Source organism: Sipha flava, unplaced genomic scaffold (genome assembly GCF_003268045.1).
Source record: "Sipha flava isolate LNK unplaced genomic scaffold, YSA_version1 105_pilon_pilon, whole genome shotgun sequence".
Lineage (NCBI taxonomy): Eukaryota > Metazoa > Arthropoda > Insecta > Hemiptera > Aphididae > Sipha > Sipha flava.
This window is the reverse complement of record NW_020271719.1, coordinates 638396-660520: the sequence shown is the minus strand read 5'-3', so window position 1 is coordinate 660520 and position 22125 is coordinate 638396. Positions and strand designations below refer to the sequence as shown.

The 22125-nt window shown below is 37.2% G+C and overlaps 1 protein-coding gene and 1 long non-coding RNA gene across 3 annotated transcripts in view; one reads left to right on the top strand and one right to left on the bottom strand.

The window, feature by feature from the left end:
- LOC112684363 overlaps nucleotides 1-22125 on the bottom strand; it is a 60134-nt gene that overhangs the window by 36231 nt on the left and 1778 nt on the right. Inside the window, exons 2-3 of one of the 2 annotated variants that reach the window (XR_003148691.1) lie at nucleotides 14063-14146; nucleotides 1117-1189 (exon numbers count right to left, since the gene is read on the bottom strand). This is a non-coding gene — a long non-coding RNA (uncharacterized LOC112684363). Of the gene's footprint in view, nucleotides 1-1116; nucleotides 1190-14062; nucleotides 14147-22125 lie in introns of those variants that run through there. The other variant, XR_003148692.1, reaches the window with a different exon arrangement.
- Nucleotides 12065-20726, top strand: LOC112684358. Its single transcript, XM_025555846.1, has 2 exons — nucleotides 12065-12084; nucleotides 18323-20726. The coding sequence occupies exon 2, from the start codon at nucleotides 18337-18339 to the stop codon at nucleotides 20209-20211; it is 1875 nt and encodes a 624-aa protein (XP_025411631.1). The 5' UTR covers nucleotides 12065-12084; nucleotides 18323-18336; the 3' UTR covers nucleotides 20212-20726.

Here is a 22125-nt window from a genome sequence, read left to right as displayed (position 1 = left end):
TTTTTTCTAGGTAAATATATATTTTGATGTTTTTGAAATTTTTCTCAAGTGTATTTTATGCAACTTGATTCAAAATAATTTGTTCAATGTTAAATGTTCTTTAATATATTAATATAAACACACTTCATAACAGTTTAAAAAAAAAAAAACAAGTAATATTTAAAGTACCGCAGCTTGTTATAAAATTTGGTTTACTTATTTAGTAAATGTTTATTCAACCGGTTGAGGTCGTCTTTATTTCTATGCAAATACAAATGCAATTATATCACAATATATAAATAAAATTATCTTGCGTAATTAATTTTCACCTTCTTATTATGCAGTCTCGTAGAGTCGTTGAAACTTCTACCGTCGGCGTTTCAAAAACAGTTACTGACATAATATACACCTTATAAGGCGAGCAAATTATCACGTAAAAAAAAAAAAAAATGTTTGCCTGGGCAATGCCTGCGCTCAAACGGTTTACAACTTAATTTTGCAATATTTTAAGTAGTAACAAATTTCACTGGTATGTTCATGATTTCTGCGTATCAACTTCGCTTCGAATAAAACAAAATACGACTTTATCTCAATTTTCGTCTCAAGTGCCTGAGATTACATACTTAATACCTCACGAGTTCATTGAACATAAGTGTGTTGATGTAATGTGTAATGATTTTTATTATTAAAATTGTTTTCATGCTGTTTTCGTCTACACATTTGTGCGTCTACTTAGACCTGCCCGTCATTTTAAACCTTCGGCACTAAACGTCTTATAATTTACCTTGACCGCATGATTTTTCACCTTATCATTATTATTTCAATCAATATGATTGTTTTGTCGGGGTCATTTGATAACATGTCTCTCGTATTTAGGAACCTTATTACTCAATTGTGTCTAGTTTATTTTAATTCTCGACGTTTAGTGTTGGTTTAACGAAACTTCCAATTCCAATAACTTCAGTATAACATGAAATTAGTTCACGAAAAAGGTCGTTTTGAATTTACTAGAAGAATCGAGTTTTGGTGTTCGATTAATTTTACTTGTAACAAAGTGTATAATTTTACTGATTAAATTATAATAATTATTATAATTAATAAAATATTTTGACTTACAGGTTACCCGTCCCGATACATTGTATAATTCAGTGTTTCCCAAACCTTTATGCTAAAGCTGCCCATAAATGTCCTTTGGGTTGGGTAGATGACCCTCAAAAAAAAAAAAAAAATAAAAATAAAAAATCTATTATGATTTAATAGAATAACATTAATAAATATTTTAATACAAGGAATTATATCATATAGTTCAACGCAATGCTACATGACTCAATTCTTGTAAGTATAATCATATTTTGATAACTAAAATAAATTTATTTTCATTAATTCACGAACAGCGATACATCAAAAAAATGTTGCGACCCAATGCTCAGTCACGACCTACAGATTGGGAAACGCTAGTATAGTCTAATCTTTAAAGCTCAAAAATACATTTTAATCGTTCAGTGTATAATTAATATAATAATGTGTTTAATTGAATACACTTCAAACGAAACAAATGTTACTTCCTCGTCGTTCAATTAAACTTGATATTGAAATCGATAAAATGAACACCGAAAGCGCATACCCGATTAGTTATAATAATAATCCATGCACTGCAACAGCTAATAATTATCATGTTGACTTTTGCTTTTAATACGCAAATTAACTATTCGAGAATCTCGTGACGTGTTATTAAAACTACACACACTAACTGTCCATATCCCGAATGTCTACAACGTAAGTGCATGTTATAATATTGACGTTTCGCGTGCACCGAAGTAATAATTATTGTCAATACGACTATGGTCCTGAACGTAAATCGATTTCAATCACAGATCAACAATGTTGCTACGTCAATGGATAGAATTTTAATGGTTGAATTATTTTTACACGTTGATCGCATTACAATGTTTAGAGATCAATACCCTAACGCAAAGCTAATAATTATTTGACATACGTTTATTAAATATCCAAATATTATCAATACGTATTATTACAACTACAAATAACATATTTGCGTATAACCGTTCACATCATCAATGGTTGATATGTCTTTGTACTGACGTTTTGTACGCGACGTAGTAATTATTATATATTATACAAACCCCTTGTTAAAAAACAAATTCAACCACAACCAATTTCCATTTAACGTTGGCAAACATAATATATCCAATGAATGAAATATTTGATTTGTCGGTGGCATTACTATTATTAGCGTACAATATTACTCTCCACAATTCGCAAAAACTTATAATGTGTAACATTGATTCATCCTACCTTGACACACATCTAAACCACCTCATTTTCTTACGAACCACCAAGCATAAATTATGTTATTAATAAACAAATAAACTTTATCTATTATAACCAGTCAAACTAGTTAGGTATATTTTTTTTCTTGAGTAATTCCCGAATTGTGTTTTTTTTGTTTTTTTTTCTATCAAATTTGCACACAATAAGAAAATTATATAAAATTATTTGTTTTACAAAGCTGTTTTTTTTTCTTTTCCAACGTAACGTTTAAATTGTATCCAATTTTTTCTGAATAAAAATATAAAAAATATATGAAACAATATCCTAAATTAATTCCACTTGTTTGCGTTGTATACTATTATGAGTGAAAGATAACTATATATATATGTAGTCAACAAGTATAAATTTCTTGCGGCCTACGATATTCGTATCGTTTGGTCTGCCGCTTTTTTTTTATTTATTTTTTCCTTGTACGCAACGCGAAATACACTGCTACGGGTTCGTTTCAGTCACAACGAATAAATCAGTTTTTCTTTTCCGTTGCTGTGTTCGAGTTTTCTATGTTTTCTCGTCTTGTGCAAGTGTATAAAATGCGAGAAACGTGTGTTAATCACCTAATTTTTTTTTTTTTTTTTTTTATCACTGATATAATATTGCCTTTGCCTCCCGTCGAATAAGCATGAGTACGTGTACAACGCGATAAAGCATCATACGAGTACATATGGTTGCGTCTTGTTCTCTAGGACTTAATGCACCAAAAAAAAAAGAGACCATACACTGTAGTAAAAATGTTGTCATCGTGATACACAACAATACCACGGTGTATGCGTTTCTTAAGCTCTTGCGTTACGGACCAATCGAAACATACGTGTCGCGGCAGGCTAGTTGTTTTTATATTTACGTTCTTCTTCTAATAAATGTTTTAATCATTTTCTGATGGACTACGTTTGGAAAAAATCCGACGAGGAAAACGACACCGAAAACTTTGAGCATCCCCGGTAGTGGTCAGCCCGAATAATCTCCTCGAGAATTTCGATCGTTCTAGGGTGACGGCGACGACGGTTATCGCCGACTTGGATATTTTCTACGTGTATTATATGACGCACACGTACTGCGAGTGTGACAGCTACCCGTCTGCCCGGGACTGAGCAACGTAACCAACAACCGGTTACCGCGATAACAATCCTGTTTAGTACATGGACGTACCTATATACTCATCTGCACGACCCTCTCTTTACCACGACGACGGGCCAGACGAAGACAATAAAAACGATCCTATATTTTTTTTTCATCCTCCAATTTTGTCATAATCTTTTTTCATTTTTTTTTTTCAAACCGTATACACGTACATGTTATAGTTAATGTGCGCGTAGACGATATAGGTGGTCTCCAATAGGTCGAGAGTTTTACGGAAATACGAACGAACGCATGTTAGTTGCGTCTTAGATTCGTTGTTTTCTCGTCCAAGGGTTCAATTATACAGAGAACCTGAATCAATATATTATACTCATGTTCGCGAGCTACCCGTATTTCGTTGCTATTAAATCCTACCAAAAAACCCGAGCACGATCACGTGTTTAACGGTACACAATACACGTACGCCACATGTACATAAATAGGTACGCGTATGTATTATACAATAAGATTTTTATGTGTATTCACACCCGACGATCGGCAGATATATAGTGGCACGTGTATCATGTTAGAAATAACTATACCTTTGTTCGCGTAGCACACATCAAAAACGATCTAAACTGGGTATACGCATCCATTATAAATCCACGAAAGAAAAAAAAAATTGGTTTTTCAACGTTTTTATTATATCTACGCATATTGTAGTGCATGGTATTATTTACGGATATATAAATGTACGTACGTACATAATATATACGTACGTAACGCGCGTACGAATAGTCTTAATCGTAAATTATTACCCGAAGGACGAAAATTAAAACACGTTACAATTATAAGCAATTTTACTGCGTTGAACGAGCACGCATACTATCATTATCCGAAAATGACTTGACGAAACCGTTGATGATTCGATGAAAATATTAAGTAAAATATCACCAAAACACATTATACGAGTATACTTACAGCATCTACAAGTTAATATTGTTTTGATAATCGACCGTAAATTGCAGTCGGCATACGTGCCAACAAGAATAATTATGTTGCAACATCGGTGTGCGTGGTACACGACGATAGACCAATTATATGATTTCGGCCCGTGATTTTATTTAACCGTGGTTTCTTGTTTTATTTAAAAAAAAAAAAATTATCTCCCGATATCGTTTTAAAAAGTATTATTTAAATAATGTGAGATTAGAACATTATTTTTCGAGATATAATCGAACACGGTTTATACATACGTATATACCTATGTATAAACTTACTTATTCTTACTTACGTATGTATAAACATACTTATGTTTACCGAAGAGGAAATGAAACGTTTTATTTGTTTCTGATGCACGTTTGGAAATATGAACGCTAACGTTGTAGTGTGTCAGTTGAAATCCGTTTTCGTTTTCGACAACGCAGATGAAACGAGCTGAACACGTGGACGTTTCGGTTAACCCCGTGGGTCCCAATCTGTCTCACCAATCACTACCACGTATAATTAAATTTCTCTGTAGACATTTCGCTACACTCGTCTCGGAAGCCGGTCTAGAAATGTCTCTGCTACAGTCGAACCGTACGTTTCGGTACGATGCACCGCGGGCCTGCAGTAGCGGTCCAAAAAAAAAATGTCTTGACAATAATCGTACAGCCACTATTGACGGTATTGTTGTGTCCAACGTGTACGCACAAATAACCTCAAACCTTCAAGCCCGCGTTACGATACGCTTGAGCAAATCTGGTCCGTATTACGGTCTTCGAATGTAACGTATCATAGCATTTATCCCGCAGTAGAGCATACATACTACACTGCATCATTGTGCGCGTAAAAAAAAATTAAAATTTGTTCCAATCGAGGATCTCTTACTGATTTGATTAACCCAATATTATATACAAAGTATAAATAAAATAACGAATATTCCCTACGCCATTAAGCTGAGCTCGAGTGGTGATACAGCCATTTATAGTACGCTTAAGATTCAATTGTTTTACACATAATAAACGATAATTTTTAAAATAATAAGTAAAGGTCATTTGGACATGGTTAACGCTTAGGTTTTCGCCCACATGCTGAAAACCTCTCCTGGAACCGTGGGTTGGGGCTCGACGAACGACGTTGACTGCAAAGAGTGCGCGCGTGAAAAACGATGTCCTACAACGCGCGTATACCGTATCAGGATCAAAAGGCGCGTCTACGCGTCTATTGTTGTTTCGGTCGCGCGGCAGACGCGCCTGAACAAATTTTACACGAAACACAATGGACCTGAAAACGCGTTGTAGTGCGCGTATACGTATACGTTCTCATTATTGCGAAAACTTAAATCTTAAACCGCCCATGCAAATCCGCAGAATGTGCGTTTCACGAACCTCTAGCGACAATAGCGTCTGTGTGTATTGAATTTTTCGAGTACAATAAAAATTTAAGCGAGTAATTTTTTCCCTAAACCCGTGCAGACAACTATAATAGAACTGCAGCAGCAGCAGCAGCAGTGACAAAAAGGGTTTTCAATCGCAAAACAATGTACAATGATGTTCAAGGTCTATCCTCCGTATACGTTGTTTTTTTTTTCCTGTCAGACGAAAATTGCCGGGGTTTATTGATCCTTCGGATGATGCGGGCGTACAATAAAAATTGTTCGAACGACATTGAACACACATCATAATTCGACGGAACCGTTGAGAGGGGATGGGAGAGAGAGAGAGAGAGAGAGTGAGAGAGAGAGACAAGCGGACGGACAGAAAAGGAACTGCGCGCGACGACGACGACGAACGTCGTAGAAATTTCGCGCTACCGTCTGAAAAGTAAAAACGTGGCCTCGTACGTGCGAGAGTGGCACATCTCGGAGCGGTCCGAGCTCGCTCAGGGGGAGAAAAAAAAATCCCATTCGTTGAACCGCGTGCGCCCGATTAGGAAATTTCTCGCGGCAACCAGTCGGACGGGTCCCGGTGGCCGGACGAGACCGAGCTGGACGCGAAAACGATAACGTTGTTGTGACGTATCGAATTCGGTTCTCGGAATCGGTCGCGCGTACCGTCCACGGGAAAAAGTTTTTTTTTCCCTTCTCTTCCCGCGCTAAGGGTCGACTTTCACGTGCACGACAGACGCGCCTAATGGTGTGCGTCGCGTTTCGTTTAAGGTGTGCGCGCCGGAGTAACAATCAGTGATATTATTACTGTTTCCGGAAACGATTTTTTGTTCCCCCCCCCCCCCCGGTAGAAAATGCATTTCATCGAACACGAGAGGATCGCAACAGCAATGTGAGCTAGTTTTTCGGAACAGTTATCATGGCTAAAACTATTGATAGTTTCATTATCATCCTGTGTTTGTTATCACTAATATATAATATCAAATAGGTAAATATTATACGACTGGTTTTTTTCTATATACGACACTGAACTTAATGTTCTGATCTTATAAACAATAAAAAAATGATGTTCAAAAATAATTATAACTATTCCAACATCCAAACTGTGCTGCAACTAGAAGTGGGACTGGGGGTGATCGGCACTGTCAAAGGGGCCTCAGCTTAGAAACATTGAGGAATCAAAATGCATAGAGTTTATTGTACTGTATACATTTGAGAGAATATCAAGACCGGTGACACAGGAACTATTTTTCATTATTTTCCAAATTATAGTTTTGTCCCCCTTGTATCCGAGAGGTCGATTTCCCCCTCCCTCTTATCTGATGACACTGCAAAGACATATGGTAAATTGAAAAATAACGAATATTCTAATTCACTGTAGATATTAATAGGGCTAATAACGTCAGAGTTTAAATTGTTTATCATATTTATAGATTTTATATTATATTTAGTGATAACGAACAGAATGATAATGAAACTATCGTTAATCTCAGCCATGATAACTGCTCCGAAAAACTAGCTCACGTTGCTGCGCGATCCTCTCGTCATCGGACTGCGTCGAGAACGTCTCGAACGTTTTGTTAAAAAAAAAAAACCGCCCGAGCGCACCACGTAGAAATCGGTACACATCGTGCGCCGCGATTTTGTTTTCAAACCGCGTTCGAAAACGATTCTCGTCCTTCACCGCCGGTAACCGACGTCCAACTACACATAATTATCGTTTTTTTTCCATGAAAAATCATCGAATAACACCTCGTTAAGTTAGGTAAGGTTCTCGTCGCGCGCGTGTGTAAACAATGTCATTAAAAAAATTACAGCCTACGTGCAATTACTATAAATTAAAACGATCACCTTAGCGATTTTTACGATACGGCGTCGCGTTCAACTGTACTTCGTCGCGGCCCGAAACTATTGTGGAAAATAAAATTTATGATTACGTTGTGTATCAAAATATTGTTGCGCCCGATTGTTCGTTTGAATACCGGCGAACGATACGACGGCTGTTCGTATAATCAACCGAATACCGTTTCATCTCCAAAAGCCGACGCTTTTGCACGGTACTGGAATTCGTCCTGCTAGAGCGATATTTATCGTTACCCTTGGGCCGAACGCGTCTGCTGCGAATAAAAATAAATTACTCTCTCGTTCGTCGTCCTTGCGTGCGTTGCGCATGCGACCGGAAGACGAAATACCATCATTGTCGGGATTTATAGAGAAAAAAACAAAATATACCAAAACACGCGCATCGATACGGATCTGTACACAGCAGTGGCTACGCCCCGAAAGATTTCGTAGACACGTGATAATGTAGTTGGCATTTTTCTCCGGATACGTTCCTACGAAAATATGTAAAAATATGTCTCACGACTGCGATGCGCGGCAACCGAAGTCTACTGGAACTCGCGTAAGTCTACGATCAAACTAGATCAGACAACGATTGCCGAACACGGCGGAATACGGACGAAAAAAATAAAAGTATAAAATTCAATTGTACCCGGTCACATTACATCCGAGAAATTCGGTCGTTTACGGCCGATGTCGGATGAAAACAAAATATTTTGTTTTTTTCGGCCGAACGTTAATCCGGCCGATGCCGGGTCTAGTCTGACCATAGACTAAGTGTGCCAACGGTTCGGAGGCGTGCGCGTGTGTTTTTTTCGGCCGACGACAAAAAGGAAAAAAAAACGATGACGGCGACGAACTCTGCTGTTTGGACGTTCGGCCGTGCGTGTGCACGCGTGGTTTGATTCACGCGGACAAACAACTCGTCCACCAGTCGAGCCCGGTCATCGTCGTGCAATGCAAACATTACTGCAGCCCTGCGCGCAGATCCACAGGCACGTACCCCGTGCATGGGTCGACAGGAAAACCCACGTGTACAATAATTACTGTGATACGTCCATTACCGTATTGGAGTGTAATAAAAAAAAAAACCTATGTTCAAACAACACTCCACTTCAATAGTTATTATTACAGCCAGTCGGTTCGTATCGTTTTCATTTGTAATTGTTTGGTCCCTGCAGGCCGCGCAATATCGTTATTATTATTGCAAAAGAAGTTAAACGTTTCGGTTGCACACGGTATGTATTATTATAACGGTGTTTTCAGTAGGCGGTTCTACAACGATCATCGTTCGCAAAACACTCATCGCGGCTAACCAATTATGTACGAATATTTCAAAACCGATTTCCAAACATTTGAATACATTTCGAATAACACTCCTGTTCTGTGCACTGCAGACGTGCGTAATCATACCTCGCGAAACGGTCATGTCGAAAAAATCGAATCCACTCGCAAAATGTACTGTCGTCCTCTTATCGGTATCGCAATAGTTGCAGGTCTTGAAAATATTTCGTTTTAACTTCCTTGTGAGTTTCTTATTCTTACCGCGACGAGTCAGGATTTTCATTCGAACCTTCGATTACGGTAAACGAGTAAATAGGGAAAAAATATATTCGCGTTTCTGCAATTCGTTAGCTCATTTTTGACATACAGTGCTGCACGAGTAACTGCAGTTTATTTGTTTATAATGCGTGAACATGCAGACTGTATATAGCTGTACTTGTAAACGAATACAATATATATAGTTTAACATGGAATCATAACATTATAATGTACATTTTAATATATTATTCAAACGCGTTAAAGGTTATCGCGTCGTACACATTATTTAATTCGGTGATTTCTCTTAGTCCAATGATAATTCTAATATTTTTAAAAACGCTGTGCATTATCGCGAGTTATGCAATTTTTAATGCTCATAAACTTAAATCAATAAATTCTCGGTATTCGTATTATTAATAATAATAAATTATCAGTCAAACATAATATCGCCATAAGTGTTACCTATAACTTTGTATTGACCCATCTGTATAAATTATTACAGTTGTACTTTTCCCCATCTATACTTGGACAGAAGTTTTATAATCATATTAATTGTACAAACTCCTTATTATGCTGTATTTTGTCTCCGCTTAACTGTATACTAGTGCATCCAAACGTTTTCACGTTTTCAGTAGATTAAATGTAAATCACGAATAACATAAAATGTTAAAATCAAAGTATTCGTAATACCATTATCGGCAGTATAACTATTGACTTGCCTTTTATCAGACATCGCTGCTGTTGAAACGATGATATTTTCACTGATGAGATAAAAATGCAATTTTTTTATTCGTATTATAACATAATTTTTTATGCGTTCTTCGGTTCGACTACAACACGATTTACAGATTACCGAGAATTCAATGTGCAATAGAACTGTTCTAATTTTTTTTTCTTTTTCGGCCGGCTCAACTGTATCCTATAAATATGCCAAAGTTTAAACTTGATACTTAATTTGTGCACACATAACACATCCGACCGTCTCCAATGACGGTTTAATGAAGTCTGTCTAAAAATACTTTAATCCGGACAACTACGGAGTTACGGCGTGTATAATACTATCCGTCCACTCGTATCTTCACGGCGATGCGTGAAGACGAAAAACATTCACGCGACGTCGTCACTTGTAGTATATCCAGACGGAATATCCTTAATTAAACTTCTTGTACGACGCGAAACATGTACGCTTGAGATCCTACGTCGACGCGCATTTTTAAGACTGGAAATTGTCAAACGTCATTCAAATTTTGGGACATTAGCATATGGCGTTTTTCGAAACGACAAATGGTGACCGCGGTCACGGCCCGTCGCTGGGACACAAACGAGTCATGCGTTGCTTCGGAGCGGCGTACAATTTTAAAGAAATCGAAGCGGTAAAATTGGATAAACGTCGACGACGGATGGCAACGATTATGTTGACGCGTCTTCACTGTTAGTTTCAGTCCGGACGGTGCGCAAGAGGGAGTTTTGGGGTTTCCAACCTAACCCCCCCCCCCAAATTGAGAATATTTTCACTAAGAGTATACCTAATCCTCATTCCACACATTCAAACTGGCTAGACAATTCATACGTAGTTGTCTATCTTCGTTATAATAGTGCTCGATTTTTCTCGATTTGACGCCTTTTTCTATTTAATTTTCGGACATTTTCCACCTATTGTCGTTGTGAATCTATAAAACGCGTTTTCACTGACAGGTCAAGCTGTTCAAGATGTTCAGGCATTTATTGACATATGTTGATTTTCGACATTGCAACGTGCATTTTATTTTTCTATCGACTTTTTACCTAACATAATAAATTTAATTTTGAGTCCCCTCTTTTGGACGATTCCTGCGCACAGTCCCGGCTTCAGTGGCTCGCTGCGACAAATGATCGCGGCATACTGTAATTCTGATTCGTAATGTATTTAGTGAGGTGGGCGGCAATACGATTTTCGCTTTAGAGCGGAAAATATCTGACGTCGGGCCTGCTGCGGTCGCGTGTTGAATTCGTCGTGGAGAAATGTACCGCGCTCGGTACGCGAAATGTTACAAATGTCTATCGCGTGCGGACATTGCCATGATGGTACGTTTATTTTACGTGCACGTATAAGACGCTGGACGCGGACGAAACGTTATTGACGTTGGGAAATGACGAATGTAATCGTTTTCGCGTTGCATAGGTCAATTGCGTTTTTAAAAAAAAAAAAAAAAATTTTTTAATAACGACAAACGCTATGGTTTAAAATTAATTTACCGGAAGAAAAAAAACGAACCACGCGTACGATGAAAGCGAGAAACTGACAGTGGTAATGAAATAACGCAAACGTCCGCCGTTCGGTACAGATATTATATGCCGTGCACTGCGCCGTGCAACATACCGACATTAGAGCGCAGCGTCTAATTGCGTTTTAATAAACACCGAACCACGTGAAAAACGAGACCGTTTGATCGGTCAGAGTGTGCAACTGTTTTTCAATACGAGTAATCCAAGCGAAGACTTCCTCGCAAGACAAGCGTACACAGTACACGTACATAAAAATAATATTCCATTTATAAACGTACAATAATGAAATGAATTCTCAAATCAACTTATCAACATCACATGATACGATGATGTGAAATTAATATCTTTTACGTTTTATCGCAGTCGAAGAGTATCCGAAGAGCGAAAAAATCAACGTCCTGTCCGGGAACATGTAAGGTAATATCCGACAGGGGATAATTAACGTGATCACGTGTTTTTGTTGTTTAAGGTTATTTAAAAAAAAAAAAAGTCATAATCAATTATACGGCCAAAATCTTATACTGTACATAAGCATCGACGTATCGTGTAATCATATTACAGAAGTTTTGAAGTGCTTAGCCTACTCTGGCCCAAGTGGGAATAAATGACAATATAGCAGCGTCGGACACTTCGCTTGTGAGTAGCCGGAAGGAAGTCCGAAAACGAAAAAATATTGGGTAACATGTTTGATTATTTTTTTTCTCTTACTTAGTTCTTCGTATGCGTTAAAAAACGCTTATGTCGGAATCGCGAGTGTATTGACCGTTCCGATGTTTTTTCTCTTCTTTATTTCCGATACGTCGGTGAAATTCGAATGTATAGGATTTTGCAATAAGTGATCGAAAATAATTTTTAACAATCGGTTTTCGAATTACATTTTGAAATAATTTGCTTTGGACGACGCACGAACCTCGCTGCTGTTAGCGGCATTATATAGTATTCGTTTGTAATGTATAATGGTGCGATCCCATTTGTCCGACGGCGATGAATTATGTTTATTTTGTTGTTCGGCCGAATACAAATCTTTCGGATTCGACAAAAATCCGTTTTAACGCACGGGTTTCACTTTCCACATGCGTTCGGATACCGTTTAGCAGCGCAGATTATTTGCACACAATCGCTCTGGGGAAGCATGCTATAAAATTATATCGTCGAAATCGGTTTTTTTTCTTATACCGCTCGCCTTGGGAGTAAGTGTACGACCGCCGACACCGTCTTGGATTACACGATGTTATATTATTCGAAGGTTTCGAGGGACAAAAATACGAATGAAATTAACCACAGTGTTCTTGCACTATATCATTATGTTCTACAACGAGTCTACATCAACTCAATGTTATCAACGTTGTACAACCATTTTCCCAACGTAATCCGATACCAACTGCGATCGAATTTAAATATTCTTATTATTTTGTGATTATCACATTTATATAGATTAAATGTACTTGTACACAGGCAGATATGTGCTGTATTCAAATGTCTTCCTTCAAATCAACTATTGAAGTACTAGTAAATGAAATAAAAAAACATATTTGTTCACATTGAAGCTATTAAATTACTAATTAGTAGGTATTTATTTATTGTATGATTTTCGTTTGTTTTGAAATTAAATTTAACAACCTGTAATTCATACAGCATACTAATTTTAAATAAAAAAATTAAAATTAAAATTGTCGAAATTAAATTAAATATTTTTCAACATCATAATTGCTCCACGAACAAAAAATGTTGAGAACCGCTGGCGTTTGCTATCATTCAAAAAACCTTTTTTTTATTTTATCCAAAAATTTGGTTTTGTAACACTGAAACATTTTACGGGTGACGATAAACATTGACACCAGACGTAGAACTCACACTATAGAAAACACACCGTGCACTATTGCATTATTTTTTCCCCGTTTTTCATCTCACTTGTTATCTATTATATGATGTTGTTTATCCGAACATAATGTTTATATAATACCATGGCGTAAATGTACAATAATGTATTGCACATGATGTTTCTTTCGTTGTTTTTAGCGCAGTAAAATATTTGATATACGGACGAAATTGTTAACTGTACAAAATAAACGATGTAACTATATATATATATATATATATATAACTATTGTAATACTACATAAATTACTGGCAATATAAATAATCCGTCGTTATGCTTAGGCACTGTACAAGACACCTGAAATCACCAGTCAATGTACAATTCTTCAGTTTCTTTGCTGTTTTAGAAAATACCAAAAACAGAGTATGCGCAATAGGGTATAACATTTGTCTGCAATTCAAAATATCACTCGTCAACCATATAATGGCAATACAAGTAATTTTTAACAGTAATATAGCAATATATTACGATTAATCATAATAAACAGTCATTTAAAAATAATTACATTTTTTCCTCGGGTATTAGGAATAAAATTATTTTCTTACAAATACGGAGCAGCTTATCTAGTTGATCAAAATTCAGTAAAATGCTTATAAGTAATATCTAGAGAAAAAAAATTGTAAAAAATATGTTTTTTCCCAATTGTCTAAGGCTAGTCGGCGTTATTCATAATGCCTATGAATTATACTACGTTATACCTAAATCATCCATACTGCTTGTAACGTGTTCATGCAAAGAACTTTTTTAATGCAAGAAAAACCCAAAACTATACGTACCATTATTCGTTTTTTATACGCAATCGCTTAACAGTTAGTCATATTGTTCTCGTTTAAACGTTACTAAGAACTACGGGCTGATACCTGAAAAATAATTACAATGGTTATTATATAAAAATATTTCTTCTAAATATTATGATTATTCGTTACTACAAATGTTTGTTGTAAACATGTATACATGAATATTTATCAATTATCGGTTATCTATAATATAATATGAACGAAACACGCCGACGAAGAGATATTTCCGACATTTCATTTCCTCTCGTTAACATTTCACATGTAAAAGTCCATAACGCACCCAATATTTTAATCGTGTTTTGTGTTATAATATTTTTTACCGGAACTGTTAGAACTATCTGTTTAAATATTGTTTGTGTGAAACTAAAATGAGAAAAATAACTTTTAGTTTCAATTACGATTATTTTCGTATATAACCGGTACATTTAAATCATATTCAAATTGATTTGTACAAAGATTTTAAAAATATCTATTCATAAATTACATATTGCTTCCGATCAATATCTTAGAGTCAAAAATCAATGACATCTAAGATACTGAACCGCTTTAAAATCTATAAAGCTAACCATTGATTTTCAGGACATTTCGTGTCGTTGATCTAGAATACAAGAACCGCATTTAAGTCCAAAAAACATCGTCAAGGGTAAAAATGTTTAATCATCTGCTCTCCGCCACATGGCTCAATAATTATTTATCCCCCTCTTTGTACAAATTAAAATGCTTAACTATTTACTTCATACATAGATAAATGTATAATAATGAAAGTAGCATGAAATAATTATGGTAAAATATGTTATTAATATTTCCCAATTACATATTTCTACATATTATCGTACGCATTTCATAGACCTTTACTTCTACATATGTTATTCGATCAAAAAAAAACACTCTGATCGTTATTAGTTTTATAAAAAGCACACTATATTGTATGATTTTTTTTCATTTTTCGGTTTTTAATCAGTTTTTAAAAATAAACCGAACCACTTTGCCGTCAGAGACCATCTTGTTTCTACCTACTCAAGCACGATTTTATAGAAAACTCATTACGAGTAACCGCCGTTAAAATGTTTTTTAAACGTCTTATAAGTGACAATAGTGGTGCTAACAATGATTGTTGACAATCAAGAGTAATTTTTAGTGAAATGCTGTGATTTGAATACAGTTTTCATAACTCTGTATTCAAATCGTAATAACCGCATAATCACGTGTCTGTATGCCTTTGTATGTCATATAAACAAACATTTTACGTGCTGACTAATTAGATAAATTTACTATTTATACAGTTCTTCTAAATTATGATAAATAATATCGACTTGTTTTTTTTTTAAAAAAAAGTGTATTGGAAGAACTTGATATTACATGATTTTTTTGCATGTCCACGCTTTATACAGCTGTCAAACTATGTGCTATTAATAAACTGTTGATTTTCTTTTGTGTCCAATAAAATAACATTTTTCTCCATCAATAGCAGTTTAATTATTTTATCGTGGGAGTATGAGCTTCATGATCAAACACGAACTATCCTACAGAGAAAACATAACATAAACTATACATTTTTTTTTTTTTTTTTAACAAAACACTTAACGAGTTAAGATATTAACTTGACATTTCTGCAATTTATTCGCCCCATCGATATATATATATATGTGTATATGTATATCGACTGCACCTTTTCGATCGATTCTCTCCGTAATTGTTTTGAATTAGAAAACGAACATTGAAATGGATTTATACTAAACCCATTTAGAAAACGGGCGACGGATAGTTAAAAATATGCACGTATAGTTAATTGATACCATAACACGTTAGTGTGAATAGATATCGTTTAACCGCAGTGGTCGAAGGTGTGTCCGTGTACGCTTGGAATTAGTTACATTAGACGTACATTGTCGTTAGGTATAACGGTTTAGCAACGGTTTGCTATACGATTGATATTTCCATTGTCTATTCCGTTCGAAATAGAATATTGGAACAAACATCGATGACGTTTCATTGCGTATTTACATAGTTCGCACGTTATCCGCACTGTTTGTGACATTCTACGTTGAACGTGAGAACATAAACTGTTGATTTTCACCTTTACCCATACATACGCATTAAAATAACGTTTTTTTTCTCATCGATGATTTCATCCAAGAGGGAAATAATTATTTATACAAAACAATTATTTGAATCGTTCTAATTGAACGCGGTTAACATAAAAATAATTTTAACCGAAATCAAAATCGTTTGGTGTTTAATAGTCGAACGATTCGAACGGTATTGAGCGACACATTTAACATAATGGATCAAAACATGATTGGCGTTTTGCGCGTTATGAATTTTTGAAATAAGTACTTTCGAATGATGTTGGAGATAACTCGTGGTAGATGTTTTTCGTTCGTTCCGTTGTGTTGTACCGTAAGTGCCATTGTAAGTTTATCAATAAATGTGTAATATTCAACATTCGCACGTTTACTGTAAACACACACACACACACACATACATAGGTAGTATTATAGTTATAACAATATTTAAAAGATATTTTTATTTTATTTTTTAATATTATTCTCCACATACACATGTAACGTCGTAGTTCTCAGAAACATTCTCATGAAAATGTTAAATTTATATGCTACATTCGTCGTAAAAAAAAAAAATAATTTAAATAATTAATAAAACACTACTGTTAAAAGTAAAATCCGCTCGTAACCGTCGTAACTACTATATTAGTGTACCTACAATTATATGGATAATACTACGGATAAAATGGTTAAAAAAAAATTAAGTATAGTGATTAGGTGTACAAATTATATTATAAATTACAATCATGCGATGCGTTATTATTATACCAAGGTACACCTACATAATTAAATATTGTTTACGTCACTCCTCAACACGGACATCAGCATATTATAATTATTACAAGAGCATTTGGTCTAGTAGTGTCTTAATGTTTTAATTCGTATAATAGTCTCAATTATTTAATGGATTTACCGCAACGTTAGAATATCATATTATAATTGTGTAGAGCGGATCTTTTCGTTTCAACGTCACGACGATAAGTGCCCGGTGCGTATTAACCCCCGTCGTGATGGTATTTTCTCGGCATCAGCGGATTCGATAAATTACGTTCCTAAAAAAAAAGGGTCATATTCGTATACTACATAAATTGCGTCCTGGGTATATTTGAAATGTACGTAAATTATAACTGGGGATATTCCGATTTCCGGTCGGCTGTACAATTTAAAGATAAGTATTAATGTTATCTTTAATATTGATCGATTTAAATAATACGTTGGTTTACATAATATTACATAATATTAGCATTTTATCGAAGCTCTGCTAGGCACGTGTTTTTAAGTTCCTCTACAGTTTACTAATGAGTATTTTTTTTTCCGATTTAATAAAAATTAACGTTATGAAAGCCCGAAAGGAATAAAACGTTAAAAATACTTGATGGTTTTAAATTTCGTTTTCACCAATTACTAAAAAATTATGATTAACGTTGATGTTGCACAGTTAAATTGTGTAAATACTTTTTTTAAATTTATTGATTATAATATTTGTACATATAGTTCTAAAGATCATAATTATATCGCCAGTCCTAAGTCTGAAAATGTGAATAAAAATATTGATTTTGCGAAAAAAAGAAAACGTCAGACGTAATTTTCGTAGGTATGTATAAAATATAGCATAAAATATATCCGGTCCGCAATTTACGTAAAAAAATTTAAAACGGGACGCAGTATACAACGGCTCAACATCAGTTGCCCTGAGCAATAGGTACAACAACAATGAGTAGCACGGATCTACCATTTACGATTGTACATTTTTTCGTTTAATCCCCGAAATGCGTGTAAACTAACGAACATGTCGTGGAAAAACGTTTGGCGCACGGCTCAATCCCAACACCGTAAAAGTGCAACTACTCCCCGTCGACCTTATCGTTATCATTTCATTAATCACATGGTGCCGCACTGTTATTGACCGTTAATGAACGCACTTTGTTCTCGTCGTACACACACGTACCCGGAATATGTACACGGCTACCGTAGAACTGTTGACGAAACGTGAATAACTGCACTTCCACGGTTCTCTTTCTCGGTCCACCGCAACGGTCGAATAGATAAAAAAAAAAAACGTTCTCGTTACGCCCGTCGTCCGAAAACAACAACGTAGGAGAAACGTGAAATCCATTTTTTTTTTTTTTTGTTCCTTTGACGTTTTCGCATAACCGATTTAATTTTCTGATTGCAGAAAGAAATGCAGTTATGAGCTCTAAAGCCATGCAAGTGCTTACTACGGTATTGTGTGCCTTGTTCGTGGCGAGCGCATCGGCCGCACCGTGCCCGCGCCCGTGCAAATGTTTCGCCGACGTCAACGGCATACAGGCGGCCAACTGCACGGAGCTGCCGGTGCGCGCGGCGACCGCGTGGCCGCAGAAGATCCTCCGGTTGCAGTTGGCCGGCGATCGCGCGGCCGTCGCGGCGCCGATGGTGCTGAGGGACAAGGCGTTCGGCCACTTCCCGCGGCTCACCTATCTGGACGTGTCCGGGCGCGCGGTGCAGCACGTGGCCGCCTTGGCGTTCGACGGGCTACCGGAACTGGTGGAGCTCAACCTTGCCCGCACCGGCGTCAAGAAGCTGGACCGGCGCGCGTTCGCGGGCAACCGGAAACTGGCGTTCCTGTCGCTGCGCGGAAACCCCGGGCTGACGGTGTCCCCGTCGTTCCTGGTGTCCGACTCCATTACCGAGCTAGACGTGTCCGCATGCGGCCTGACCGCGCTGAAGAGCGTCTACTTCAGCGGACTGCCGAACCTCAAGTACCTGTTCGCCGCTAACAACCGGCTCAAGGCGCTGGGCTCGCAATTCGCGCCGCCCGGCATCAAGTACGTGGACCTGGCCAACAACCGCATCGGCCACGTAGACGACGACCTGGAGGCGTACAAAAGGTTGCGCACCGTCGACCTCACCGGCAACCCGATCAACTGCACGTGCGAGCTGTCCGACGTGGACAGGAAACTGACGGCCCGCGGGGTGGCGTTCGGCAACACGGTTACGTGCGCGAACACGGGCTTGCCGCTGGACGACATGGCCGAGGTGTGTTCGGCGGACGACAAGGATATGCTGGGAGACGACCCGAAAGCCATTTACAAGTCGGACGATCTGCTCGAGGTGGACGACGGTATGATGTCGGCGGGAGACGATCGCGTGGACGGTGGTTCAGGGTCAGGTAGCGGTGACGGTGCCCCCCCGGTGTTTTCGACGCCGTCGGACGTCGCCGGTGCGGAAAACGAGTCGAATGGTTCCGTGGAAAATACGTCGTCGCAGCGGCCGGACACGACTTCTGAGGAGACAACTTCCGAGGAAGCCATTCCCGGGGAAACTGCTTCCGAAGAAACGACTACCGACGAAACAGTTTCCGGGGATCCTACTTCAGGGGAAAGTACTTCCGAGGCGGAGACGTCGGTGACAACCGGGTCGGAAGAAACGACGGACGAGACCAGCACCGTGCCAGTGGTTCCGGTGGACGAAGTGATTTCCGTAAAGGTTTCGGCGAGACCCGACTCGGCGGTGGACCACGACGGTGGGACCACGACGACGACGACGACGACGACCGTCGCGGTGGACCACGATATCGTGTCGAACCCGATACTGTTGCCGAAAGACGAGGTCCAGGAGCAGCACAGCCTGGTCGCGGCGGTGGACTACTTGCGGTCGAACGTGGCGGTAACGGGCACGGCAGTGATACTGGCCGTGTTGATCATGGCGATCGTGTACAAGGCGGTGTGCGCGGGCAAGTCGCGGAGCCGAAGGACCGCGGAGGCGGACGGCAAAACGGTCGAACTGAAGGAGATCAAGTACATTGCCGCGGACACAGAGGACTCGCGCAATCGCGATGATGACGACCGGGATGAGCTAACCACGCCGTCCAGCTCGGCGGAGGAGAACCTGCTGGAGGACCGCGGCGACGACACGGACGACTCGGACGATTCGGATGACGTCCAACCGTCACCGTCGGCGGTTGTGGATGCGATGAAAGCCAACGGCGACGCGGCCGCGACCAACGTTCCTACCAGGGTCATCGTGAAACTGGGCGAGACCCCGAAGGCGTCCAGGCCGGTGACCATCGACAACGTGCACTGAACCGGACGGGACGTGAAGAGGCGGCGGCGCGCGAAAACCAAATATAAAATGTATCACAATCGTATGTCGTCGCTGAATTGTTCACGAAAATAAAAAAAAATTTAACCCCCGTATCGAGATCGTATTGTTCCGAAGGGACCACCGCCGCGAACCTACGAACCCTTGATGCACGCGGAACCGCACCGGAAGTGTACACGTGTCCACACCGTTCGCCCTCACCTCCCACGACGTCGTGACCGCTCGATTCGTTCATTCGCGCACCCTGTACCACACACGGTACATGATAATAAGTTTAATCATAAATTATCTAAACAATACATTTAACAACATTAATAATAATACATTTTAGATCTTAAATCATGCCCTATATGTAAGTCGTCCAGCATGTTTTATATATTCATTGATTTTTTTTTTTTTAATAATTCTATCGCCAGGTTATAACAACATATTTTTTTTATAATGATCTTTTATAAAACATAATCGAAACGAATTAAAACGTCGTACTATATTTAAAATCCTTTTATTTTTTTAGAGGTCCGAAAAAACATTTTATAAATGTACATTTTTCTTAAATATTTAATACTTTATTTTATTTATTGTTTTTTTTTTTTTTTTTGTCTACTATAAATATATTTATTTTTAATGATCTGTAACTAATGTTAAATTATATAATGTAAATTGTTTTTAATGTAGGTGTACGAATTACGTTAATTTGTTTTTGTGTAAATAAATTATTATTATTATTATTATTATTATTATATTTTAAAGTATCCAGATTGATAACGAATAAACTATTTTTAATTGGTCTTAGTACTTATAGTATATTATATTTGTATGGAAAATGGAGTGTGAAAGTTTGAACATATATATACATTGAGAGTATCTATAAGTGAAAGACAATTATATTGATATGTATTGGATGTTTAGTTCTTAAATAAAAATAAAATATAGCCATTCAAAAAACAGCTGAAAGTGTTATAAGTAATAATTTAGTGCTAAGAAATTATAAAAAGTTAATTTTACTTACTAACATTTCAATGTAGACAAAAATATCAAAACATGTGAAATATATGTGTACTAAAAATCAAGTTAAAATACAATTTTCAAAAAAGATATTTTAATTTAATTTTTTAATACTTTTATAGTTTAAAGATTTATAAATCTTATATCTTATGTTAATAATTATAAGGTAAACAAGCGGCAAATATGTACTAAGTACGGCAGGAACATATTTATTTCTTACATAATAATATAAAACGGTTAAAGGATTATTGTTTAACAATAATGTGCGCATCACTTCAATTTGAATTTTTTTACTTACCTTGATAATGAAACTGAGTTACGAGTGTAACAGATATTTATTTAAGTTTTTTAATTTGAATGATCTACAGTTGTTTGAGAGCAGAATTTCGTATGCGGAAACCGCTCAATTCAACTAACGTTATGAAGAAAAACGAAATCCACACGGATTCATCCAATAGTTAAAATTATTATTTTAGACATTCCAGTTGAACGAATTAAAAATTAAAAAAATAATTTAATGAAATGAGTGTATATCCGTTCATATATGAACAAATATTTAATAATAACACTGGAATATCTAATTGTTAAAATAGCACTAAAACCCAAAAATATGTAAAAATTAGCAGAAATGTTGTAACAGATAGAAGTAATTTTTTTTATCATTATTTTCTCTCCACGGCCCAGCATCAGTATTTACATCATGAACTAAAATGTATATTTTTCAGTTTTAATTTGGCCCCGTCGAATATCATAAGGTATGCAGATAGGTACATTACTCGATACATTACAATAACCATTACACCCAATGGTTGTCGGAGGTTGAAAAAATATTGAAAAGTATTTAATATGTTTAACTCACAGCGGTAACACTTGATATCCAAACATTGGTTT